The sequence below is a fragment of the Lepidothrix coronata genome, unplaced genomic scaffold (assembly GCF_001604755.1).
Source record: "Lepidothrix coronata isolate B3197 unplaced genomic scaffold, Lepidothrix_coronata-1.0 Scaffold78, whole genome shotgun sequence".
Taxonomy (NCBI): Eukaryota; Metazoa; Chordata; class Aves; order Passeriformes; family Pipridae; genus Lepidothrix; species Lepidothrix coronata.
Genome location: NW_016690258.1, coordinates 2437722 through 2464976, shown reverse-complemented (window position 1 = coordinate 2464976; position 27255 = coordinate 2437722). Strand labels below are relative to the sequence as shown.

Below are 27255 nucleotides of genomic sequence, written 5' to 3'. Positions count from 1 at the left end.
TTGGAGAAGTCCTTTTTGGATGTTGGGATTTGGACAGGAGAGAGGAAGATAATGGGGCTGTCAGCGATGCCTGATGTGATGTGAGTGCAGGAGTGGGTTGCCATGGGCTTGATGGCCGTGGGTGTGGGGACAACTGGTGTCACCTTGGCTTGTGGGTGAAGCCCAGGTATTTGCAACTCTCTGAAGGTTTCCATCTCTGGGGTAAAACACTTTTCAGCTGTGTCCTCATAAGCAGGTCTCAATGGGAAATGACTTCTGCTGCTACACTGGGGAGATGGAAGGTGTTTGTTTTTGATCTCTAGGCTACAGATTCATTGGGAACAGAAGACTGTAAAACCTGGGAGCATTTCCTATCACAGAATTCTTAGCACATTTCCATGTCCGTTGGTTTCTGGTGCACCTGGAGTCCTGCTGAATCTGCAGTAGCTATGGCATTGAGGGCTTGGGACTCTCGGGGAGACCCCTCTGGGCACATCAACCAATATATGCATTAGGGGTCTTCCCAAAATATGCTGGGTTTTAAGGATAATCCGCTGACAGGTTAATTTTCTGTTTTCCTAGTGTTACAAGCCCCGGTTGAGCAAAAGATTTAGTGCTTGTTGTCCAGAGGAAAGACGCAGCCATGTCCTTCCAAACAATCAACAACCACTCTAAGGCCTGTTTTCACCTCAGGCCTGTTTGTCCTGAATTACAATATTTCATTATTGCTTTAAATGAGAGTGAGTGTCACAGCAAATACAGCTGCTCAGGGTGTTACTTCCACAGAGAGGGGAGAAAAAGCTGGTTTGTGAGAAAGGCAGAAGGACAATGCAGTGGACGTGGGGCACTGGCATGTGGCAGCATGGCCACCCTGGGCTGAGGGCAGCATCGCCCTGACACGGCCTCCTGCCTTGCCCTGCCAATGTTTATTTTGCTTGGGTAAACGTTTGATTTTAGCAACACGACTGCAATGTGTGAGTTGTGCTGGGGCTGTAATTCGATGGGAGGAGGCAGCTATGTGCAGGGAGAGCTGCTAATGCCGAAGGAATGCTGCGCTTCCTCGGGACCAGAGAAGATGGCGCCTGGGGCCCCTGGGGACAGCTCGGCTCCTTGGCCCTGCTGTCACCCTGCGCCCGGGAGCTGAGACCCAAAGTGGGGTCTTTCCTTGCTCAGGGCCCTTGTGGCCCAAATGGATGTGATTTCTGAGGGAAAACTGGGTGTTTCACTTATTGCAGTGAGGCTCCCATCAAGGACTGGAGGAGAACTATGAGGTGCCGTGGGGCTCCTCACCAGGCTGGGTCAGACAGGAAGGAGGCACCCAGTCAAGCTTAGGAATGGCTTTTATTCATCTTTCCAAGGAAAATTGAGGTCTTCTTTCTGCATGTGCCACAGGGTGACAATCAGGATGGCAAGACAGGGTGTCCTGTCAGGACAGCAAGGTGAGAGTAGGGAGGAGAGGTACTGTCCCTCACCCATGGATGTCAGTGATGGCCTAAGTAGTTTGTAATTCACATTTCTTTGCTAAAATGCTGCTGATACTCCAGTTAAGCCAGCAGTGCCAGCTCCCGAGCCTTCTCACCATGGCAGGGGTGAGGAGATGACAGCTCCCCACCAAGCAGATGGCCCTGTTGGATGGACTTTGTCGCTGGGCTGGCAGCAAAATACCTCCTTGGAGAATTAAAGCTCCAGCTGTGATGTCACCTTGCCAGAAGTGGCCCCCAGGAGTGACCCCATTAGTCATGAGCACACGACTGGGGTGAAGCTGTCACTAAACCTCTAAGGAAAGACCGTCTGAGGCACTGGGTATTAACAGGTTTTATTTCCCCCAGCCACCCTTCTCAGCACTCAGTCTTCATGCCAGTAGCCAGGGGATTTAAGTCAAGGAGATGAGATGCAGAGCTGGAGGGGTTTAGGAGATTCGAGCTGTCCATCGGGCCTCAGATTTATTCAACCCCCTTCATAAACTCCAGGAACTCTGCCAAGGGGAAGACATTGGAGACAAGAGGTGTGAGGTGAGACCAAAGTGCCCTCGCAGCTGCCAAGTGTGCTCTTGGCAGTTTTCCCCAGCCCTGTCTCCTTTTCCAACCCCCCAGCGTGCAAGAGGCTGAGGGTGGATGGCTACTGCTCCTCTGACTGTGGCGAGGACTCCTCGTGACTCCTGCTGGAAATGTCACTGGAGCCCTGCGTCACCCTCGGGTGCCACCAAAACACTGGAGGTGAGTGTCCAGGGGAGGAACACAGGTGCTGACTCAGCTTGGAAATGGTCTGGGGGTTGTTTTGGTAGCATCACATTCAAAATTATGGCATTTTGGAAATGGTGCTTATGTTGAGAGGGTAGGAGGAGACAGGCAGGTCTCTGGCGAAAAGTGGCAGTGCTTCAGTGCAGGCTGGCCTTCACAGCATGGGGACAGTGAAGGCAACCCCAGGTTCCTGCTACCATTTCACAAGCACAAGAAACCCCCCTATCCCTCTGCACACACACTGCTGTCAGACATATTGCCCAGGAGTGTCTGCATGAGCTCGTGCCCATCCAAGAAGGCAACCAAGACCGTGGGAGCTGCCCAGGGCTCCCTCAAGGGTTCGTGACCAAACCACATGCAAGAAAGAGTCCTACCATCATAGTCAATCCTGCCATCATTGTTTTTATCCCCATCTTTCATCAGTTCTTCTATGTCATCCTCGGTGATGGTCTCTCCTGTCGCCTGCAGCATGATCTTCAGCTCCTCGAGGTCGATGTAGCCATCAGCGTTTCTGTGAGGGGACAGAAGAGCTCAGGAGCAGACTGACACACCGGGGAGGGGGAGTTGAGGTGGTTGCACCCCTCCCAAAACCCTGCATGGTCATGGCTCTTACTTATCAAACATCCTGAAGAGGTCTGAGAGTTCCTCTTCGGTTTTTCCTTTGCTGTCATCTTTCATACACCGAACCATCATAACAAGGAACTCATCGAAGTCTACGGTGCCACTGCCTGCAGGCAGAATAGACACAATCAGCTGGTGCTACGGTGAGTGGATGGGCAACACCAAGGAGGGATCACAGTTCCGTTTGGCAACCAAGAATCAAAACACAGGAGAGCAGCTCTGCAGCAAGAGGCAGTTTTCAAGACATGGGAGGCCCTGCTCTGACTTCATCACTGAATTTTTACCTTTTGCAGTCTTTTTGCCTTGGCAAAAGTCCTTTTAGAAGCACTGATGAATGGAAATTCCTGCTATGGAGGTACCTGTCCATCTCACCCAGGTATTAATATTAAAAGCTCCAGAAGACAAGTATTCATGCCAGTGTGGTTTTGCACCCACAGTACAGTACTGTTGTTTTCAATGAGACAGCTGTTTTCCTTTTCTGCCTGATTTTTAACTGCTTTTTTTTATTTTCCAGTTATTTAGTATGATATTTCTGCCCAAATGCACATGGTGGATTTTGTTACGTGTGATCACCAGTACACTGATTTAATCAATATTGACAGTTAGTTATGTGGGGTTGTGTACACTCGAGCAGTGAGAGACTTTCCTGATGATAGAATCCTGTAACTGTGGCACTTCTGAAATGGGAGTTTCTACATTCAGCCTACATTTTGTTTTTTAAATGGATCTATGCAATTTCAAAGTACCCCCTCAAAATCAGTTCAAGCAGTCTGATCATTGTAGGAATAATAATTTTTATAGTTTCTCTTTGCCTGAGAATTTCTTAAAGGAAAAATGCTGCAGTTTGGTGGGTGTTTGGTGTCCTTTGAATTCACAGCACAGCAGGTTGCTCCCTACAGCTGTGACTCCCCAGCACGGGTCCTGCCAGTGCTGCACAGATGGCCCCCCTACCTCCAGATGTGGGGATGGTGCTTGGGAGAGTGGAAGAAACCCAAATCTCTCACCGTCCTCATCCACCTCGTCTATCATCTCCTGCAGCTCCTCGGGGGTGGGGTTCTGCCCCAGCATCCGCATCACCTTCCCCAGCTCCTTGGTGCTGATGCAACCATCCTCTGCCCCTGACACGAAGATGTCAAAGGCAGCCTTGAACTCTGGAGAGAGAAACAGAGAGAGAGGAGATGTGGGGGGATCTTGTGCACCTTGACCCTGCAGACAGGTGACCTTGGGGGCAGGGGGCTCATCCCAAGCACAGTCTCCCCCCCCATGCCCCTCAGCACTGCCAAGGCATGGCATGGTGGGACACACACATAGCCTTGCTTGAAATCCTGGTGGATCAAGATCCCTGGGTCATGTCCTGCCCTGGCCAGTCTGACCAAAGCATTTTCCAGACTGTCATTGCTGAGGCAGGGGCTGGGGAGTTTGGTGTCAGGTTCAAGATGCACCTACCATTTTTTTGCTCTTCTGTCAGCTGCTCAACCTGCAAGGAAAACACAGAGACCAAGTAATTTTTCTTTGTCAGCATCACTGACAGGACACATTATTTTTTCAACAGCCTTTGCAAAGATCAGCCAAGTCTCACAACAGTCACCCTCATGTATTAGGGGATGTACAGCCAGTGGGGTTTTGACACCATAACTTTTTGTCTAAGAGATTATTCTCCTTAAAAAACCAATTATTCCCATCTCCTTTGAATCAAGCATCACTTCTCTAGAGTAGCAGCTCCTACTACATGGCAGAAATAGCCTTTGCACAGGCAGGGGAGTCCCACTGGGAAAAAGAATTTGCCTCCATCAACCATTTGGGATAATTTCTTTTTGCTGGCAGCCTTCACCATGGGATGGCTGCACTGCTGAGGGCTGCTCACATGTGGGCTCTGCCCAGGTCAGAGGTGGGATGTGCTTGAGAGGTCCCTGGGGAGGGAAAGGTGGACAAGACCATTCCCAGTAGTTGTTTTTCAGCCCTAGATTCAGGAAACTGCCTGCACTACCTAGAGCATTAACTGCTTTACTTCCATCTGAGTCAGTGTTATTACAAAGGATCTTGACTCTGAAGAGGGCTGCTATTCCCTTTAGCCTGTTTTGGGAATCTCCCTGAAGAAATGGCCTGTGGAGCCATTAGGCATTAGCTGAAATGGACTGGCAGATTGTTCCTAAACTCTGCCCTAATTCAATCCCCTCAGACCATCAGTGGGAGCTCATTAGTTAGTATGAATTAACGAAAATAATCACTAAGGAGAGCAAAGAGGAATCAGTCAGCTCTGTGCCATACCTGTCCAAGTGCATTTCTCTCTTTGGCTTCATTCCTGCCTGCAGGTACTGCTTATCTAAAACTGCTGACCTCACCACCGTGTCCAACTGCCCCTTTTACAGCATCCATGAAAACACTGACCCTTCCTATGCTGGTCAACAGCCTCTCTGGAGCCAGCCAGGTATGACCCCCCCACCTGCACAGAGGGTGTCTGACCCCTCTAAAGTCTCCTTGCTGCCATCCCAATGCAAACAGTCCCCAACACCCATCCCTGCCGTGTTTTGGTTGAGGCAAAACCCCACGATCCCGGGTTGTGGCACCTTGTCTTTGAGGGAAAGCTGAGTCTTTTGACCCCAAAGAGCAATGGTTTTGCAAAAGCCAGCTGGAAAACCTTCCTACTTGCAGCAAGAGGCAGGGAAAGTACCTTTCCATAGCAGGACAGAGCCTGTGGGAAGCAGGCAGAGAGCCTTTATCCTGCTTCCTGTGCACCAGGAGGTGAAGACTTTCAAGTCAGGAAGCCCAAAGGGCGGTGGCAGGATTTTCCTCCACTGCTGGAGGAAACCCAAGCCCACTTTGTCCCTGGTGCTGCTGAAGGCAGGCAGGTAGCAGCCAGCCCTCAGAGGATATTGTTTGGGCAGAGCAAGGGCAGCAGCCACACTCCCTTGGCCCCACAGCCACCATCCTGCTCCGTAACATGACCCTCTTGGGGCAGTCACTATTTATAAGCCTGGGTGAGAGGTGCTGGAGATAAAGATGAGCTCCCCAATTGTTCCCAGGCTTTGGAATTTATCCTTGCAGCCCTTTATCTGGACACTCGTCCCTGGCACTGTTCTAAGCAGCGCTTAACAGAGCCTAAAAATGTTCCCAAAATAGCTTTGGGTTTGCACACCCTTATCTAGGCATGAGTGGGCAAGATGAAAATCCATTGGGTTCTCTGGCTGCATGTAGGGAATTTGGCATAAATATGATATTAATATATGCCATCAGCATGTGGAAAATACAAAAATATTCACTTTTGAAGCTTCCTTGACTTCTGAAGTGATTGATGTGGTGTATGTAAATTAAATGCGTTGTAACTACAGAGCGATATTTTTATCATAGAGTTGTCTCTTGACCTGTTCATAGTGCCCTCTGGACATGGGTGCTGTTTGCAGATTTATTCCTCTTTTCCCTCCACATCATTGCAGGGACAGGTTTCTCTGGCTGAAGTGTGGGAAGGCAAGCTCTGAGCTCGGAGGTCACAGCACTGCAGCAGCCACGGTAACACCAAATCTGCTGTATTTTGCTTTTATCAGCTATCCTCTCCATCTATCCCACGGTTCCATTTGACGTCAGATAGGGGAAATTGAAATTCTTCAATTTTTTTTCCAGGTAAATGTTTTCTTATAGTTAAAACTGGGGGAAATAGATCCACAAAAATGCTGTTTGTCTCAGCTGTGCCTAGCTTGGACTTGTTTTGCCTCTGTAAAGGTGCTGGCAGTAAATGCCCAGGACTCAAGCCTCGCATTTACCTAATTATGGGCATGTGGTCCCTGTACAATGAGGAGAGGGCCAATGCCTTGAGTCTCAGAGAACGTATTTAATTCAAAACCTTCATTAGAAAAGCCTGGATTTTTTTTGATTTTACAGGTTCCATTTTCCTCCCTTTTGGAGGTGTTGGTTGAGGGGCTCAGCCTTCCCTGAGCCTTTTCACACTGTCAAGATCACTACGGGGGTTCCATTTAACGAGGTTCAGGGCTGATCAAAGGACAAGAAAGGTGTAAGCACTGAGGGATTTTTTCTTTAACTACCTACCAAGCGCTATATTCCTTCCCTCTAAAAACCTCGTAATTGAAATAGGACTTGCATGATGTATTTTTTGTGCGCTTGGTTAAAATCAAAGCTGGTCAGCTACAAACTAAAAAAAAAATTTAAAAAAGCACCAAAAAGCTCTTAATGTAACTCCAGTTATGGAAGGGATGCAGTAGCAATCCACACAATCCAGAATCTATTTTCATCCTTATTCCACAGGCACATCACTGTCTGTCTACATCACAGAATAATGCAGTGTTCGTATTACAAACCAAATAGTTTGGGTTTACACAGAGAGTGCAGCATGCAGCTGTGGAAGTTAAAATAGCCATGAGGATGTTCCACGTTCCCCAGTGCATAGCTCACATTCTGGATCCTGCACAGCAGATAGCAGGAGCAGCAAAGCTGAGGAGAAGGTTTGGATATAATTTAGAAAAAACAAGGGGTTTTATAAATCGCCCCGAAAAATATTCATCTAAGGAGGGGGAAAACATAGCAATTGCAAAATTATAAAGTACCAGAAAGAAGAGGCTGAGGTTTAACCCATAAAAATAATGTTTCCTTCCTGGGAAATGCTGCTATGCTAGGTTTGGGCTAAAACTAGCAGCCACCTCTTAAAGTTTGAGTGTCTGGTTGAGATCTATAACTTCACCTGTGAGGCATCTCCCTGCTTTACAGCAGGGAAACAGGGGACTACTTGTAAATAATTTAGCAGCACTGTTGAGAGTTTCACACTTATAAAAGGAGTGTGAAACCTCCAGAGCCATCAGCGAGAAAGGTCTGTGTGTCCTGGATGAGGATGTTGACTAAAAGTTGCTGCCCTATAATTATTTCTTATTTGCATTTCTCGATTGAATTAAAGTTATCAAGGCTTTGGGGAATCTACTACAAAATGCCCCAAAATCCCTTTAGACCCCTCTCCCCAAACCACAGCCCCACAGGGAGGCACTTACCGCTGCCTTATAAATGTCATCCATGGCTGGAGAGGGCGGGTGAGGGTCCGGGGGATGTCACGGTCACACTCTGCTGGCTCTGCCCCCGCTGGCCCGGCTGATATAGGGGGGCTGCCCGCCCCGGGGGCTGGGACCAGCCCACCGGCAGCCCCGCATGCCCGGCCCCACAGGAATGCCTCGCCTGCATGCCTTGGGATGGGGACACCGCCGAGCCCGAGGCTGGCACGTCCGGGGCCAGCCCCAGCCCCGCTCCGGGGGCAGCTGGAGTTTTCCTCGTGACTTTGTTGTGGGAACAAGCGAGCACTTTCAGCCAGTGCTGCCGAAATTGCTGATATGTAGCGGTACTTAGCTCTCCTGACTGGACACGTGCCACCATGTCACCTCCACCTCCAGCGTGTTCCCCCTGGAAGCTGCGATACAGAGATCATACTGTGCCTAATTAAATTGGGTGATACGGGAAAGGCATGTCTCCCAAAATATCCCTGTCTAGCAGCAAATGTGCCCCCGGGGCAGTGGGAACAGAGGGTGTCGGGGCCCCTTGTCCCCTCTGCCGGGTGTCCCCAAACCCATGGAGGACAGGCAGCCAGGGCTGATGTCCTGGGAGAAGCTGATGCCATGTGCGGGCGGGTGCCAAGGGTAGGGGGAATTTGCACTCCCGATGCCACGGAGAGAAGTGTGGAAACAGATGGAGCTTTGCCTCAAGCTCCTGTTTGTAGCTGGGGCTGAAAATCGGGGGGGATCAGTTACCAAAAAGAGAGGTATCAACTATGTTTGATTTCAGGGATAATTCCTGTTTTTTTAGGAAACTGGGACTCACTTCACCCAACCAGCAAGATGACTTGTCCCCACTGCAAATGGCTAAAATCCACGCTCCTGGATTTACCGTGGATTTACTCCTCCACGGTGGAAAGCAAAACACATCAAAAACCTCCAAGTGATGAGCAGCGTTTTCTCAGTCCAGGAAAAAGCGATTTAATCCAGCAACCGAAGTCAAACCTCTCCTTTTAGTGATTCAGGACTCCCTCTTGTGTCCAGAGGGGCTATGGATGGCTCCGGCACCTCAGGATACCAAGTCCCACTCCCAGCTGGCTCATACCAGCGTTAGTTAGCAGAACAGAAAATAATATTTGTGCAGCTGTTAGGTTTCATCCTTTCTAAAATCCCTTCTCCGTTTAAGAGGAATCATACTGCATGGAAAAACCTGCTGTCCCTGTGGAATGCCCAGCCAAAGCAGCGTTAATCGGAGACCCTGCTGGTGTCAGCACAAAGTGAGGACATGGGTGAGCACAGAGCTGTCTCCACACCACATCCTCCCAGGTTTTGAGTCCTGAAGGATTAACTTGTTAGGAACTATGGTCCTGTGGGTACCCACTGGCCTTGATTTACACAGCTTCAGCCCAGATCTGCCTCCAGATGGAATAGCAAGGAAAATAGTTGCGTTTAAGGAATTAATTTTTGAAGCAGTTAGTCTTGAGAATTGGAACATGTTAATATTTTGGTTGCCTTGAACACAGAAAAAGCAGGAAAAGCTGCAAAGGGAAGTAGTTATTTTGTTAAAGGGCATTGGATCCTGTCCTTAGGTGAGGGCACAGGATGGGATGAAGGACCTGCTGTCACCCACAATTAAATCATCCCTCAGAACCTCCTGGCAAGCTCATAGAGACCTTCCCAGTGAAGTGTTGCCCCAAAGCAAACCGGTGCCCCTGGCTGCTTTCTCCCCTCAGGATTCACTGCAGGTGCCAGCACTGGGCAGTACAAGCGTGGGGAATCATGCCTGGCCCTGGCCCTCCATCCTGGGAGGTGATGGCTCTGAGTCACCTCTCTGAAAACAGCCCCTGGGATGCGTCAGAATGTATCCAGGGCCAATGTAGAGCAGGAATGGGAGCTCTAACATGGCCTTTAAAAGGTTGTGGCTGCGCTGCTGGAGCAGCTGGGTTGAAATTCAGGTCGGGATGAGGAAGAAGGGTCTCTGCTTAGAGGAAATCTGGGCCACTGCCACCATACACACTGACGTGGGATGGCTGCACTTCTGCAAATGTCTGATACGAACAGGGACTTACAAAACAGAGCTGTGCCTGGAGGGAAAGGATGAAATCCATCTGGTGACAGGAGATGATGTTCCTCCCAGGGAAGGAGGCACAGGCGAGGGGCATCGTGCCAACCGCTGCCTCCTCGCCTGCTGCTTGGAGCCAAAGCTTCCAGCATCCCCTGTCTCTTCGAAGTTCTTTGCTTACAAAAGAATTGGGGTTTTGTAGAGAAACCCAGAGCCTCTGCCATGCACAGGGCAGGGGGAGGCTGCTACAGGTGTGGAGTGTCCTGGGGATAACTATCTGCTCCTGCTGCTTCTCTTGCCTCCCCGTGTGAGACCCAGGGCAGAGATGGAGTGTGGCTATCTATAGCCTGGGGAGGGCTGCCAGCTCAAGTGCCCTTAATCCGGGCATGGCTGGCTCGGTGGCACGCCAGCTGTCACTGTGGTCAGGTACAGCATGTCAGCCTGGGCTCCAGCTGCACCCTGACACGCTGCCACACTTGTCAGTCAGTCTAAGGTACCAAGACAAACAGAAGGTTTTACTGTGTTTTTTTCCTCCAAAATCTCAGACTAGGTTTGCATTTCCAAGCAGCTGTAATCCAGGGCAAAACTCGCAGAGGCATCCTTCAGGTCAAATGCAGGGAAATACAAAGCAGAAGCCCAACTAAGATGCAATTTTGTTTGGGGTCAGGGCTGTTTGCAAGGCTCCTTGGTTTCTGTTGTAGTTCTAAACCACAGCAAAACTCTCCAGCATCCCCGTTCCCTGCATCGGGCACTGGCCCTAGGAGAGGCCAGACCCACCACCATTGAAGTTCTTTAATTCACTGCTTCCTAAATTCACCTCAGAGACTTTTTGCTGAACAAGCCCCCATTTGCCCCCTTTCATCTTCTCTGTGAGCCAGGACAGGGCTGTCACACCAGGAGCCACCTCTGTGCCTGCAGGCAGGAACTGCTTTAGGAGGAGGAGAAGGGAACTGATGGCAACCGACAGGCTCGCCAGTGCTGCAAATTGTTGTTTAATTAAGGAGACGGGACATTGAGAGGAAGCTTAATTAAAGTTGCTCTCCAAACCCACTTATTATCTCATGAAGAGGCTGAGCTGAGCAGCAGCTCCTGATGCTGGGACAGCTACAGAAAATCCCTCTTGGTTTGCCTGCACTACATGTGCTTTCTCCTGGCACACATCATCCTTCAGCTACATCCTGACCAACAGAAAGCATTTTTCAGTGAAAATAAAATCAAAATGGGTTTATCCAGCTCCATTTGCAGAGGTGTATTTGCTCATCTGCTACCCTGGTCCTGGAGGCATCTGCCAGACACCGGCATGGGCTCTGCAGGTCCATGCATCCAGCCAGGGCATTTGGCACTTCTGGTGTTATTAATGACACCATACTGAGCTAATTGCATCCTCTCTGAGGTAGCATAAGGAAGGACAGAGAGATGTCACCTTCATTTTGCTGGAAGGTCCTTTTTTTCCCCCAAATCTCCTGTGACTTGATGGTGCATAATGAAATCCCTCCATGTATAATGTAGTGCTGAATTTCTTCCAAAGCATTGATGGATGCTTGATGCATCCCTCTGCCTAAAATATAACCTCTCTAGATAATCTTTCAACTTTAACGGAGTCAGAGACTCCTAAAACCTCATATCTTCTCTCCCCCTCAACTTTTCTTTCCTGGGGTGCATACTGAGCCCAACAGAAAAGCTGCCATCCTGTGACACCCCCTCAGGGCAATGTGGATTCACGGGGAAAAGGTTGAGAAGGGTTTGTTCCCCATCCTTTAGCTTCTCTGTTACAAGTTCCACAAATTCCTGGCAAGATCCCCTTAGCATGCACGGGCTTGAAATACTTCCCTGTGCTCAGTGGGACAGTGCACTGAGGCAAGCCAAGTCCATGATGCCAGTGAAATACCCAAAACAACATCCCACACCCCAAGTTCACAGTGGGCTCACTCCTGAGGTCTGGCCCATCAGCTCCTCAGCTTTGGCTTTGGGGTGGCATCAGGCAGATCAGTCACAGAACCACTGCAGTGGTGTCTTGGCCCAATGTGACAGCACCCAAGCTTTCAGCAGCCCTTGGTGGCCACGGATCTGTGCCAGGGGCTGCCTGCAGCTGGGGACTGCTAGCACTACCTCTGGCTGTGGATGGTCATGGAGCAGCAGCACTGCCACAGCTCTGTGAGGGAGCTCAGCCCTGGGCAGCTTTGCACTGCACGGCATTGGATTGCACTGGCTTGGGTTGGATTGCACTGGATTGGGTTGGATTGCACTGGGTTGGGTTGGATTGCATCACATAACATTCCATTGGATTGCATTGCACTGGATTGCATTGGATTGGGTTGGGTTGCACTGGGTTGGGTTGGGGTGGGTTGCGTTGCATTGGATTCCATTGGATTCCACGGGATTCAATTGGACCGGATTGCATTGGATTCTATTGGATTCCACTGAATTGCAATTGCACTGCATTGGATTCCACTGGATTCCACTGGACTGCATTGGCTTTCATTGGGTCGGATTCTATTGGGTTCTATTGGATTCCATTGCATTCCACCGCTCTGGGCAACACCGAGCCAGCACCCTGCGCAGACCCACCGCGCATGCGCGCCCCGACACACGTAACCCCGCCTCCCCGGGCCATGGCCCCGCCCCTACAGCGCCAGGCCCCTCCCCTAGAAACAAGGCCCGCCCCTCTATTGAAGTCCCGCCCCTCCCCGCGCGCCCATAAAAGGGCTCGGGCGGGGCCCGCCGCACCCTGAGGGGGTCGATCCAAGATGGCGGCGGCGGCGGCAGCGCGGGCCGGGCGGGCGGCGGGTGCGGGCGGCGGCGGCCGCGGGGGAGCCGTGACGGCCTGAGCGGCCGCACCCCGGCGCTTCTCCCGGCGACATGGAGGCGGCGGCGGGAGGCGAGGACGGCGAGGAGCCCCCGCGGGAGGCCCGGGTCCTGGGCTCCGAGCTGGTGGACACATACACGGTGCGGGGCCGTGCGGGACGTGCCGGGGCGGAGCGGGGGAGCGGGGCCGCCGCCTCAGCGGGGCCGGGGAGCGGGGGAGGCCGGGTCTCGCTGCCAGGGCATCTCCGGCAGCAGCGCCCGGGCAGGGGCTGTGCCCACGCTGAGCACGGAGCGGGAGGCGTTTGGCACAAGTTTCCGAGGGGTTTTATGCGCCGTGCCCGGGGGAAGGAGCCGCCTGGGAGCGGGGGCTCAGCCGGGAGAACCGGCCCCGAGCTCCGCGGAGCCTTGGTCCGGTGGGAGAGGTGGAGGCTGAGCGAGCGAGTGTCGTGTTCTTGCCCATATATATCTGTGTATATGTGCGTATGTTTATGGAGGATTGCTGTCGAGTGAACGTAGCTTTCAAAGCTGGACTACACATAGGAAATCCTTCCTTCAGAGGGCAATATCATATAAATCCCTCTTGTGAAGCTGATCTTATTTTCAGAGGAAATCAGATGATTCGGGATGGATAGTTTTTCTCTCACCCCAGCAAAAAAAAAAAAAAAAAAGGCTGATGGTCAGCAGTATTCTTGTTGGGGAAGGAATGGTATTTTTGATGTATAACTTGTTTTTGTCTGGTTGCATCCTACCAAGAGTTAATTGGTCTGTTTTTCAGGAAGAAGCTCATCATAAAACAAACCTCAGCATAATTGCAGACAGAATATGCCTTGAGCACACCACCCTTTAGTTATATAACTAAAAAATGTTTTCTGTTTCTGCCTTATTTTAGTGTAAATTTTTTTTTGGTAGAATGCACATGATGACATCAGGCTTCTTCCTGCTGTAGAAGCCTAAAAGCAAAAGGTAGCAATGTTCTAGAAAGGCATCATTTAGAAAGTTGTGTGATGGTTATAAGTAATGCTTTATGTTCCTGCCTCTTTAGAAGTACCCAGAGAAAACAAAGCAACAGGAAAGTGATTTCTGAGTTGTTAATAGGACGGAACCTTTGCACAGCTGTAGCACGTTAAGGGCTGAACTCCCTCCCAGGTGACAGCCCTTGAAACGTGATTTTGTGGGAATGACTGTCAGGTGTGAGTTGCATATTTACAGCCAAAAACGTCCTGATCGTTCAGTGAAGGAGTTGGTTAGAAGTTTAACACAAATCTTTGAGCCTTGTCTGATCTCTTTCTGTCAGTTGCATGATGTGTATTGACAGAAATACCACTGCTGGGGAGTGTCGCCGATGTGTGTTAGGATGTGGTTCATCCCCCAGGTGGGTTTGTTCTCTCAGTCCTCGATCAGCAGAGAGGCACAGTGAGACCTGTGGTGTGGGGACTGGAAACTTCCATTTCAGGTGTGAACTAAGACCTGTTAATGTTGGGATGGACAATTTCCATTACTATTATGCAATATCTGAGTGAGTGAGAAAACCAAGTGAATTTAGTTGGGAAAATGTCGGTGCCATCTATCTCCTTATTCCACTGGAGGTCATGGGTGCAGGAGGTGAAACAGCAGCTACTTTGCTGCTTCAGCCTGCAAAGTAGTGCTGTGGGAGAGCCAGCCTTTGGTAATTAACCATTAAACTTCCAGACTGAGCTGTAGCTCAGGTGTGTAACTCTGCTGCAGGTGGTGCTCAGCTGATTGCTGGGCATAATATTTTAAGCTGCTGCACCTAAGCCCAAGGAAGCTTATTTTTTCAAGGCCAGATTTCTGTTTTAATGATTATAGTTCTGGAAATACCATGCTATTTTAAAGCCATTTAAAGCACTCTTTAAAACTAGAGTGTGTGAAAGGCAAGAGTTACCAGTATTTGATCCCACTTCGATTCGCTTGCTACATTTTTGAAGGCATCCTGGCACTAAGCTTACCTGTTTGTAAACTTCCTCAAACAGCCAGCAGGACTCCAAACCTGCAGTCAGTTTGTATGAGTCAGGCCCAAGCCATTAGAAATGTAGGAATGGATCTTTCAATGAAAACAAAAGTTTTACAAAATTATTCACAAGGTGAAAAGGTTTAGAAAAAATAGTGTATGTGTTTAGTGTTCCAAATAAGATGAGCAGTACTTAAGGTCGTGACAAAGACCTGCACCAGGCAGAAATTAGATGATGTAAAGGTGAGAAATGAAATACAGGCTGTAGGGACCTACATCTTTATCCTTTAACATGTAGTAGTCAGATGGCAGTCGTCCTATTTTACATCCTTGAAAGAGCTGTTTTTCTTCTGGCATAAGAGTTTCCTGCTGTACTCTGTATTTCAGAGCTCAGTTGCAATAGAGGGGACTTTAATGATGTCCATTTGACAGGCTGTGAAATTAAATCCTGTAAAACACATCAGGAAAGTCCACAGTTCTGTGTAATTTTGATGGTACTTTTAAAAATGTGATTCTTGTTGGAGTTGTTGGGGCGGTAGGCAAGGTCTGGATAAATCCAGCAGGAAAAAATACTGCACTTTGAAGTTTTTTTTTCTGTAGGGTTAGTACAGTCTGAGCAGTTTTACAGGGTGTTTCTCTTGTGTGTGCTGGTCCAGCTTGATGCTGACTGAGGACTGGCTGCTAGAGAAAGCCTCAAGGCTGTCAGTGCTTGGTTTGTTTCCTGCTATGCATTTGTTTGGCCTAAAATTGCCTTCCTGCTTTTCCTGTCTTTTGCAGCTGTTTTTAATATAAATACTAGCCTTGATATTTAAAGAAAACCCTGTGGCTTCCTTGAATGGGTGTAAACTGTCTGACTGCTTGAGATGGGGAGGAGGAGATGTGGTTGCATCACTGGTCTGGAATTTGGGACCTATTGGCTGCAGTGACACCTGAGTCCCAGGCTTCCTGTAGACAACCCTGTCATTGAAGTGTGGGTTTTTATTTGTTTGTTTGTTTGGTTTTTTTACTGTGCTGAAGTATATTAAGTTGGATAAAGAATACTGTAGAAATGCAAGTTTTCCATGTAAAGTGAAGTTGGACAGGTTTTTGTACTGTGTCAGGAAGTAAACAAAAAGCAGTAGAGAATCACTGCTGTTCATTTAACAGCTGCCTTAAAAATGTTTAGTACATATTTCACCCTGAAATATTTAGGGAGATGAAGGGATGCTGTTTGGTGGTGTGGGCTCTTAACTGCAAAAGGTTTGTAGTGGCTGGGTAGAAAATAAAGAAAATACACAGCACTGCAAAGACACTGAACACTTTACAAAGTAGAACTTATAAAAACCAACTGATTTATAGAAAGATGTACAAAATTTATTATACAGAGAAGTTTGGTAGAGATGAGGGAAGAGGAAAACTTGTGAATACAAACCCTTTTGCGTTTGAGCTCAGTAGAAATGCAGTTTGTGGCATAAATCTGGGTGGAGATTTCACATGGTGCATTTCTGTCTGGGAGACAGTGCAGTGTGAGAATTTCATCATCTCTCCCTGAACGCCTTTAGCACTTGGAGTGACAGGTAAGCAGCCCTTGGAGAACCTCAACATCAACTGTCAGCCTTGTCATATTAGTGCACTCAAAATTCATTGAAGATGAACTTAAGGTCCTCAAAAAGTGAGATATCTAAGGGTTTTTTTTTTTCTTTAAAATTATTTCTTTTTGTACTGACAGAAGTCTTTGGAGCACATAAACATTTGTATTGTTCTTCAAGGTAATGGCAGCTTGTGGATTGATGTGAGATGAGTTGCTGTCTTTCTGCATACTGATGCTGTTTGAGGGGTGAATGTGTACTGCCTGCTCTGGCTGCCTTCTTAATGGGGAATGCTATAGCTTTTACAGACTTAATTTGAGGAATTGTATCAGTCCATGTAAACACTACCTCTAACAGGTAGTTTCCTGACCACACTATCCATTTGGCCAAGGGCTGTGTGTCTAGAAGTGCTCAGTGCTTGCCATTTCAGCAAAAGGATATGAAACCTTTATTATATATTTACCCAGACTGTGTTCTGTACAAAGAGGGGCATTCCTTCCTCATCTCCTGAGGTATAAGTTGTGGAGTTACTGTGTTTCCAGTGGGTCTAATCTGAGATTTTATGCCGTGTGTACTTAATGTGCATTTAGATTTGCCACTTGATCTCCCATAGTTTAGCTTTTCAAAAGAACTGGTCTTTTTATTATGGCTTTTAAATGTAGTGCTCCTTTACTTGTAACTTCAGTTTCTTTAAGTCTCTCCTTGCTTTCCTCAGGCTTGTGAGGTGCTTTGGAGCACCCGGGTTATTCCTGTTCTAGTTTGTCACCAGCCCAGTGATTAATCCTGATCTGCTGTTTCCCAGCACAGTGTGATGGGAAAGCAGGCACAGGCCTTAATTGAGTCTGTGATTCCGTGTGGGCACTCATCTGTGTGTGCAGCCTCATCTGTGTGTGCAGGCTCCTTCCAGCACTGACGTGTCCCTTGCTGCGGGCACTGGTCAGACATCTTGAGTCAGGTCTCTTTAGGACTTGGGTTTTGTTCAGCGAGGCAGTGTCAGATGCTCACAAAATTAAAACTGGCATGAGCTGTAGCTCATCTTTTGAAATGCAACTGGTATTCTGTGTAATGTTTGACAACGTGCTGGTCTGCACTAACAGTATGTGAAAACTGGGCTTTTACGTAACAGATCGAAAGTCTTGGTGCTTTTTGTTTTCTCAAGTGGGTTTAGCAACTGGATGTGCATCATTCTCAGAGCAGCTATGAGTCAGCTCTGTGTGATCTGTGCTAGTAAGCAAGTTCTCAACTGTATTAAATGCTTTCAAGATTTGATTATGAGTTAGTGTCTTCCCTAAGGAGTATAGTTGGATTGGATAATACAGTTTATTTAATTTGTTGTTTTCAAGTAGCTGTGGAACTGGTTTTGCAGAGCCTTGTTCATTTTCTAATTTGTGTTTCATTTTGTATCTTTAGAATTTCTTTGGGATGTCTTGTTTCTGGCATATCCAAAGGTAGACTGAGTTGTCTGCAGAACCAGTGCTATTCAGTCCAGAAAGTCACCTACAGTGAAAATCCTTGTTTGGTACATGCATGGCTAAAAATACTTAGTTTCATGCAAGGAAATGTGGGGTTGCTTTAGATAATTGTAGTGATTCTTTGGGCACGGTTGTAACTCTCAGGAAGCTGTCTTGTGTGCTTTAACCTTAAAAAGAGTAAAATATCATCCACCCAACGAGAGGATTTGTCTACATTTCTCAAGGGTTAAGCTCCAGATTTCTGATTAACTGAAGGGACAGCAGGAACTCAGCAAGATCCTTTGCCCGTTGTGGAACTTGGTAGATGGAAGAAGGGATGCTGCTGCCTCAGGCTTGTGGATAGCTGTGAATACCAACTTGAGTCAGCAGAAACCTTCAGAAAAAGAAGTAGCTTGGAGACCTTGGTTATTAACCTTTGGGTTGCAGAAGTGAAAGCCTTGCTTTACATGGAGGCATCTGCGTGTTCTTGTGTGTGGAGCAGCCTCGTGAATGAGATAAAGGGACCTACATCAGCAAAGTCACCTTGGTTTGGCTTAGCTGTGATACTTTCAGAGTGTGGGATCACCTTGCAGTGCTCCATTAACCAGCCTGTCTGCCAGTCACTTCTCTTGAAGGCAAATGCGTTGCAGTTCCCTTACTTGAATTTCTCCCTTTCAGGTGTACATTATTCAGGTCAGTGTTGGCAATCATCAGTGGACAGTCAAACATCGTTACAGTGATTTCCATGACCTGCATGAAAAGGTAAGAGGATTAAAACAGTGGCCTTGGTCTCTTACAGAGCATTGGACAGTTCATGTAGTTCTAGTTTATGCAATTTCTTTCCTCACTAAAGAGAAAGAGTATCTGCCAGATACCAACTGCAGACTAAATCCTTTTTGTGTGAACAATTACTTGCCTCTGTTACATTCCCCTCTTGAACTGGGAGAGCTTGGCCTGGCCAGCGTTAGCCTTGGATGGAAGTTTGTGTCAGAGAGGGCAGTTCATTGAACTTCTTTAGCTAAGAATCGTGTTTATAACCAGCTGATCTGGTAACCAAAAGCTGGATTGGAACAAAGTCTCTTCTGAATGGGGTGGATGAAAAAGATATCCTTAAAGTAACATGGGCAGTTATTAACCAGTGCTGATAACAAACAAGTGAAAATGAGGGAAAGTCCAATTTATTCATGACTGTGCTGCTCTCTCAGAAATGCTCTGGTTGTTCTGTTGCTTTATCACGTTGGTTACAGTCTGCTCTGTGGTACTGTGAGTGATTCTGTCAGAAGAGACTGTTATTAAACTTCTTTATCATTCTATGACAAAATGTTCTTTCTGAAAATACCTAATGCTTTGAAGCCAGTAGCTAAATTTACTGAAGTAATTTTACTTTTGGATCTTAGCAGGATATCAGGCAACATGCTCTTCCATTGCATCTTTTGTGCAAGTTCAGATGGTGATTCAGGTAGTAACTCTGGTCTTTGTCTTTCAGCTTGTTTCAGAAAAGAAAATAGATAAAAATCTGTTACCTCCAAAGAAGATCATTGGAAAAAATTCCAAAAGCCTGGTGGAGAAAAGACAAAAGGAATTAGAGGTCTACCTGCAAACCCTGCTGCTCAAATTCCCTGTTACTGCTCCAAAAGTCTTGTCACACTTCCTACACTTTCATTTATATGTAAGTTATGTTTTTAGTGTCTGAATAGAGGCCTCAGTGTCTTTCCCTAGTTCTCTGACTTGGCGAGAATTGTGTGGAATCTTCATGAATTAGCTGAAACAGTACTTTTTCAACATTTTGCACAATGTAACCAACAAAGCACATTTTTAAAGATTTTTGACACCACTTTTTATTGCAGTAGGTACTTTGCTGGGAAGTGGTGTGGGCAGGGACTCTTAAGTGGAGAAAATAAATGCTGGCAGGACAGTTGGAAGCTATGAATAAACGTGGAGCTGAATTGGTTGTCAGTCTGAAGTCAATAGTGCTGGCTCTCAAGTGAGCATTGCATAATTGATCCACACCCCCCCTACTTAGTGGCTAATGGTTAGAGCTGTGGTTCACACTGAAAGCCCAGATGAAGACAAATGGTGCTTCTCCATGGAAGACACACTGATGGAGTGGCCTTTGGAGAAATAGCTCCAGCCAGCAGACAGGATGTTACCGTAAAGGATGCTTGAAGCAAGGAGCAATTACTCAATTTCATGTTCAGACTGCAATTTGTTTGTTCATCTCTTGTGTATAATTAGGCTTTTTTTTTTTTTTTTTTTTGCAATATGGCATCATATTGTAAGGGGGGAGAATGAACTTCATAAAGAGGATAATGCACTGGAGAACTGAATGGAAGGAAGGAGCAGTAATTGCTTTGGGGTGGGATGTGCTGAGAAGGCCCTTCCTAGTTTCACAGGAAGACTTCAGAAATGAGTCACAAGTGGTCCATTAGGTGTGTTAATTAAGTTTTAGTAAGAAAGTAAAACCTGTTTTAGTCATGTTACATGAACATTATTATCCTGGTGAGACTTCAGAGTTTGACTTAGATAAAAATAGTAGAAGGTTTACCTCATGGTGTTGCTACTGCCCTGCAGATTTGAGAGAGAAGCACTGGTTTGTCACTATTAAGCACTCTGAAATGGATTAGAGGTTTTAAATGTATTAAAAATGTGTGACAATGTAGGGACAATTCTGTTCAGATGGAGCAAAAATTCCTGATCACCAGTAAGTTGCATAATTTTTCTGTGGCTACTCTGTCCTGTAAATGATGCCTGTTTCATTAATATTTTAGTATTGTAACTTCAGCTACGGTTTTATGAGGCAGAAGTTCCTCCTACCTACTCTTGTTTTTCGGGAAGACTATTTTCTTCCTCTTGTTGTAACGTTCATCTTTTTTTTTTTTTTTTTTAATTTTCCAGGGAACTAGCAGTATTTGGATATGAATGCTTCTCTGCTTCTGTACTGCACTTTTGTATTAAGAGTGAAGTCCTTGCTTAATCTGCATTTCTCTGCTCTAGGGGGATTCTGACTTAGTTGTAAACTCGGTTTTTTATTTGGAACTTCAGGATACTTTTAAATATTTACAAAAATGTGTTAGTTATTCAGCAAAAAAGCTAAATATTTACCACAGCAATTCTACTGGAAAATGACCTTTCTGTGGAACTTTGATCTTTTAAAATATTTTTGTTACCAGACAACTCATGTACATACTGGAGCCATCATAATCCCTGATACTGCCTCCATAGTTGGTGTAGGAAGGCTGCAATATTTTTTGCCTATTCTTGTTTGTATTACCAATAGGGATTATTTAATTTTATTTCCCAGGTTAATGGAAGTAAATCGAGTAGAAATATCATAAATACATTAAAACCACTTTGAAGCCTTTATTTGTAACAGATGCAGCTTAGTAAAGAGAAACAGTTGCATGTGACAGCAATCTAGAACTCTTTTGTTACTTTGACATTGAGAAGGATGTCTCAGTGATATGGGGATGCTTGTTGTGTTGCACTGTCTTGTACTTTGTCATCTGAGCAGATTTCAATTGTTAACTTACAGATAAAAGGTTTTGCAAGAAAAGCACTGAACACCCACAAACTGCTGTTCAGAGACACCTGCAAACAATGGACTTCTGTGGGTGTGATGCATATGAGTAGTTAGAGCCAAGACAGAAGTCTCTTGTAGATCTGACAGGAATAGTTCCTGCTAGTCACTGAACAGTTCCAGTCATAATCTTGTTCCAATAATGAATGTAAAAAAAATTTCAGCTCTGTCCCAGATGACAAAAGGGATACAGAGTATAGTTTTCAATTAAGTCTGTGCTTGCCAGATGAGTGTAATTGGCTTATTCAAATGACAACTAGAATTATTTGTTTGGAATACAGTTTTGAGCTTGTTGTTCTGAAAACTGTGGTGAGGAGGCTTTGTTCGTCCTCAGTGAGTGGGGTTTCAGTTACACTAAGAATGTGCTGTTCTAAAATTCTTGCCTCATCAAACGAACTGAGCTGCCTGCTGCAGATGTCCTGTGGATGTATTCCCTTGTTATGAATCATGAGGTATTTGTCAGCAAAGTAAACTCATGAAATATTCATTTTGTGTTGATCCATAATATCTGTTTATCCTTTGCAGCTACCTTCAAAGGAGATGTGTGTGTCTAGGGAAAGCTTCACTCTCACAGAGAGTTTTATTTTGCTCTTTCTGGGGGCCTTTGAGAGGGAACTGTTGGAAGTGCTCAGAACTATTTCTGGACTTGCATAGAGCAGTTGCTTTTTGTGGAGAGAGGTGTGCCCAGGTGGGAAACACTTGTGCTGATCTTTGTGCACCTGGCAATGGAGGTTGAATGGGTGGGTCCAGGAGGCTGAAAATGGAGGATGGGAAAAAGGGGGTTTTGAATTACTCTGCAGCAAGCACGGTAGAGTTGAAGTCCAGAAGACTAATTACTTTTTATATATCTCTCCTTCCCTGTAGACCTGTAAATTAGTGATATTCTGAGGAAATGTTGAGTGCTTGAGGCATTAGGATAGTCTTTAATATGTAAACTTGAAGAATGCTAAACTTGTAATATTTTCTTCAAAACAGAGCTTTCCAGTTGGGCTGATGATTTCTAGTAATACTTTCTCTAGTTGCTGCTGCCCATTTCTAATATATGCAGGATGTGATTATTGAAATGTAGTTCAACATCTTTCATCTTGCAAATAAAAAACCATATGAAATAAAATAATTTCAAGTACTTTTTATTAAGCATTTTCAAGCTACAAAGAAATCTGTAATCAGCTTAAAAATCAAAGTCCTGTACTGCAGCAAAGAAAAAAAAAAGGAGACTTCAGCAAAGGTACACATTGAAAAATTGACACTATAAGTATGTAAATAATTTCATTACAATGATTTATTCTTTGCAGGAGATCAATGGGATCACTGCTGCATTGGCTGAGGAGCTCTTCCATAAAGGTAAAGAACTTGCAAGTATTTAACCAGGAATGTTTTCCTCTGTGTGCATGTATTCACATACCTGATATTTTACCTCCAGACAGTGATCTTCCATATCAGACTGCTATACTTTCTTTCCCTTCATCTACTTTTGGAAAGGAAAGAAATTGGTGAATTTAGGTTTTGAAAAGGGCCTACTAGCCTGTGTCCTCAAGGGACAGGATGTGGTACTGGTGATCAGAAGCTTTTGCTAAGCTTTCTGATTCAGTATGTTTTAGTGTAACCTGTAAGGAAGTTTGGTTTGTGTCAGTGAGTCCTGGTATAGCGTGTATTAAATGCAAGAGATCACTTTATATATCTAAATATTATTTTTCCAGAGTTCAGGAAACGGGAGACTTTCTGGTCAGTTAATTAAAGGATGTGCTTTTCTGAGGCTGGCAGATGAAAGTGAAATGCTCTTACTGTAAAACTGCAACAGCTCCAGCTGCTCTGTTAACAGCAGGAGGCATGTGAAATGATTAACCTGTGCTATTTTTGTTTTGAAGGACATGCAAGATGCTACAGTATAATTCCAGTTGGCTGAGGCCATAGGGTGAAGCATGTTTCAGCAGGGCATTTCAGATTGTTCTGGCACAAAATTAACTTTAGGTGAAGGCATCTCAGAGGGTCTGTTCAGCAAATTTGGAACATTTTAAGGAAGCTCCTGAAGAAATCCTTCCTGACTTTGTAGTGCCTGCAGTCTCGCTGATAGGAGAATCACTGATGTATGACTGCTTTGTGTTAGTGTAGTAATGTACAGCTGGGCTCTTGGTCTTGCTCCCACTGAAGCTGAAGGGAATTTTACTCCTCAGAGCATTTCTGAGAACTCTGCTTATCATGAAAGCTGATGCTTTCTTGTCCATGAAGTCAAACTGGTGTGTGTTCCAACTGTCACAATGCACATTTACTCTTGTGGTGCCTTCAGAAAGGCTCTTGGATGCTGCATTCTACTGTTCCTGGAATGAAATGGGATTGTAAAATTATTATTACATAAGGTATTTTCTGTTCTGGGAGTTTGCTTTGAAAGTCCTCACACTCTGCAAAAAACATATTTGCTGCAAGTCTGCATTTAGGCAGCATAGCAGAAGATCCAAGGTCTGTATTTTAGTTGGTAGATGCTGTGATTCCTGGATAGAAAAAGTCCTAAATGCTATAAACTTAGAGGTATCTCAGAAGAAGTTTAATAACTCTTAAATTATGTAAATGAACTTTGATTCCAGTCCTGTTAAGATTGATGGAAATTGCTACTAGTTGCATTAGAAGCTTCAGGCTTGTACCTATTTGAACACCTGGATTATTCTGGTGTTATAAAAAACAAACCCCTTAATTCAGCTGTGCTAGTTTAAACTGACAGAAAATGACATTATTTTGGTACCTCAGTTGTGAACTTGGAGTATAAATGACAAACATTTAATTTCCATGTGCCATTTATTCCTTTGTGACCCTTGCAGCAGCCTTGTGTTTGATCCCATCCTCCTGTTTTTCAGGAGAGCAGCTGTTGATGGCAGGAGAAGTCTTCACCATCAGACCCCTGCAGTTGTACGCCGTCACACAGCAGCTGCTGCAGGGCAAACCCACCTGTGCTAATGGAGATGCCAAAACAGACCTAGGGCATATTCTGGATTTCACTTGTAGACTCAAGTATCTGAAGGTGAGCTGTGCTTGCACAGGTACTGGAGATGTTGTTTCTACCAGACTAACATGATGCTTAGCATAATTTTGATGTGAGTGGATGAGAACTGTACTGGTAAACACCTACAAGCATTTAGAGGTCAGTGTTAGGTGCTTATGCTTCAATACAGATGTTGCTCCCTAACCAAGGTGTTTGCTGTGTGATGTGGTCTTTTCAGCAGTGCTCTCTGTGTAGAGGCAGCCACAGAATCTGGGTGCAGTTTGGGATGGGCAGAGAGATAAATATTACTCTCTTCAACCTTTCTTTCTTTGCAGACACCATGGGCAGGCCAGTGTATATGTATACACATGCATATGTGTATTTATGTAAGTCTTGTCCCCTTTCTCACTTTAACTGCATCTGAAAGTTAAAAACAAAACACTAAAAAAAGCCTCAGTTTCATAGATGAGATGGCCCTGAGTTTCTAGCTAAAGTACCATTTCAGATTAAATGTAATATGGCCTCAGAACAGATTTTTGTCTGGAGCCAATTTGATTTTTTTTTTTTTTTTTTGCCAAATAAGTGAACTGAAAAGACTTTCCCTAATTTTTTTTTTAAACACTGCTTGCTATGACTCAAACTCTTTTTAGCCATTTTATTACATGAAGAGCTGCTTTTAAGTGTATGGTGTGTTCAAAGCTGAAACCAAGTGGTGAATCAGGGGAAGCTTCTCTGGAGCACTTGGGAAGTTGTGAAGGCAAAACCGCAGCTGCACTGGTGTTCCTGTGGCTCTTCAGTTGCCTTTGCCATCCTCTGTATGGAATCATCTGAAGGCAGGATTTTCTGGCTGGAGAAGAGCCTATTGTTTAGAAAAATCTCCATCTGGAGAATTTCTAGCCCTTCTGAATGCTTGTGAGTGGGTACATTCAGAGCTTGTAAGATACACAAGATCAGAGAAAAACCTTAGAGTTTTCTCCCCAAATTATATTCGCACCAAACATAAATGACACCACCTGTTTGTTAGGCTGCTGACATGCTCTGATACCAGAATCCAATGAACATATGGAAATATCAGATGCATTTTTATTGATGTGTCTAATGTTTTCTTCAAACCCATCTTGTCAGTACCTTGATCTTTATCCCTTGTAGTGGAATTGAAGGCAGTGCTGACTTGGAGGGTTCACGTGTTTCAAGAAGTTGTTTTCAGTGAATGCAGCTCTGGCTTTGTCAGCTGAGAATGAAGCCTTGGTCAGCCTTGCTTTTATGGAATTGTTTTTTGCGTGCCCCATGTGCTACAGACTGCAATCACAAGGTGGCACTTCAAGTTCAGTGCATTTAACTGGAGCAACTAATGCCTTTTTTTTCCTGAAGAGTTAATTTGCAAGTGTCATGAATCATTCCATACTTGAAAAATTGCTTGGAACTTTGATTGTCTTTCCAAGCTGCTTATTTGTGCTATTGGCTGTGTAAGACTCTGAAATGTGGACAAGTTGGATTTGTGCACTAACTCTGTTCTTAAATGGCAGGTCACTGGAACAGGGGGACCTTTTGGGACCAGTAACATTCAGGAGCATCTCTTGCCTTTTGATCTGTCTATTTTCAAATCGCTTTATCAAATAGAGGTATGACTTGAGATACTGCTCGTAATTTCACAGAGGGTCTGTAAATGCCAGGTCTGCAAATGCCAGGTCTGCTGCATATATCTCACAATTCGTCATTCTGTGCTTTGTTTTGCTGCTAGAATTGGGAAGTGCATAGTTTAGAAGCACTGCTTCATTTGTGAAGCAATTTTTTTTTTTGCAATAAGGATGTCAAATTTAAATGTTTAGAATAATAGCTTGTACTGTGTGTTGTTAAAAAAAGTGATTTCCAGTATATACACAAAACCTAAACCCAATTGGCTTTCCATTACCTTGAAGATTTAACCAATGGGTTATAACAAAGTTATATTACAAGGTTTATTATAAGGTACTTTTCATTTGGAAAATATACTTTTCATTTGTGAAAATGTCCTAACATTAACTTTGCCTGTGAAAGTGCACTTTTGGGTGTAGTGCTGCTTGCTTGACAATTTGCAGGACCTTTTCATTGCTCTGCTTTCAGTGTGAATATCAGGGTTTCTAGTAGTTGTTCAATGAGTAATTTAAGAAATACTTCAAGCACTTCATGTCTTTCCAGAGAGAGAATTTGTCATGCAGTCTATATTCTGTCCACTTTTGGTGGATGCTGCACCTTTTCTAGTATGTGAATTCTTTTGTGAATTCTTCCAACTCAGGAGACTGAGTTGGTTAAGAACTTAAGTGGATTTCTGAAGTCAATGATAATTGACATTTTAATGTGGAAAAGAAACTACAATGGACTGTAGAGTGGGAGAGTCTAACAAGGCAGAGAGGGTATTTCCCCTTTCCTGTGAGCATGAATGTGGGGAAAAAAGGGCTTAGATCTTGAAGACTTTTGAAATTGTACATCCATGAAAAGCTTTGGATTGACTGGCACTAGACTGACATTTTCATCCTATAGTAAACTCTGTCCAAAAATGAATGGTGATAATCCTGAAAGAACTTTGCCAGGAATGGCAGGAGCTCTGTGAGTTCAGTGTGGTTTCCCTGGCACATGAGCAAATGTGCCAGCTCTCATGGTTGCACAAGGTGTGTGACTGAGGGCAGGGAAGGACCTGTCTGCTGGACAGAGGCTGTAGCAGCTTTTCAGTAACACTGCTTCAAAATGAGCTACAGAAAAAAAGTTTGTAATCTTAAATTTAGTCTGTGTAATTAGCTCACTAGTGTGTTAAATCCTTAGGTTAGTGTCCTCGCTCCTTAAGTGGGTTTTTTTTTTATGATAAAAAGGACATACGACACCCAGATATGGCTGCAGGCAGAGCCATAGCTTGAGATATCTCTTTTTTTTTGGTAACAGTAAAATGCTGTGACCCATTAAACTGCCTGGGTAGTTTCACCTTGAAGAATATGTGGAACAGGTAGAAAGTCAATGGAGAAGCTTTGTTCAAATATATGTTTGAATTTAAGT

General features: G+C 45.3%; 2 protein-coding genes across 2 annotated transcripts in view; one reads left to right on the top strand and one right to left on the bottom strand.

The window, feature by feature from the left end:
* Positions 1–1775: 1775 nt before the first annotated feature.
* On the bottom strand, positions 1776–7903 carry TNNC1 (troponin C1, slow skeletal and cardiac type). The gene is made up of 6 exons (XM_017820014.1): positions 7832–7903; positions 4287–4317; positions 3845–3991; positions 2833–2947; positions 2594–2730; positions 1776–1954 (listed from the first exon to the last, which is right to left on the bottom strand). The coding sequence occupies exons 1-6, from the start codon at positions 7853–7855 to the stop codon at positions 1923–1925; spliced, it is 486 nt and encodes a 161-aa protein (XP_017675503.1). The 5' UTR covers positions 7856–7903; the 3' UTR covers positions 1776–1922.
* Positions 7904–12643: 4740 nt separating this feature from the next.
* The window catches only part of NISCH (nischarin), a 28921-nt gene continuing 14309 nt past the window's right edge, over positions 12644–27255 (top strand). The window contains 6 exon segments of the mRNA XM_017819904.1: positions 12644–12830; positions 18356–18439; positions 19164–19346; positions 22550–22598; positions 24104–24267; positions 25755–25850. Coding sequence (XP_017675393.1) covers positions 12744–12830; positions 18356–18439; positions 19164–19346; positions 22550–22598; positions 24104–24267; positions 25755–25850 — 663 coding nt within the window. The 5' untranslated portion in view covers positions 12644–12743.

What these genes read in the sequence shown, in the direction of transcription:
- TNNC1 (XM_017820014.1), bottom strand. Translation starts at nt 7,855, where the DNA reads ATGGATGACATTTATAAGGCAGCG. An exon ending in AGACGAGGTGGATGAGGACG is followed by an intron (nt 2,948 to 3,844) that starts GTGAGAGATTTG and finishes TTCTGCCTGCAG; the next exon opens with GCAGTGGCACCGTAGACTTC. An exon ending in CTCTTCAGGATGTTTGATAA is followed by an intron (nt 2,731 to 2,832) that starts GTAAGAGCCATG and finishes GTCCCCTCACAG; the next exon opens with AAACGCTGATGGCTACATCG.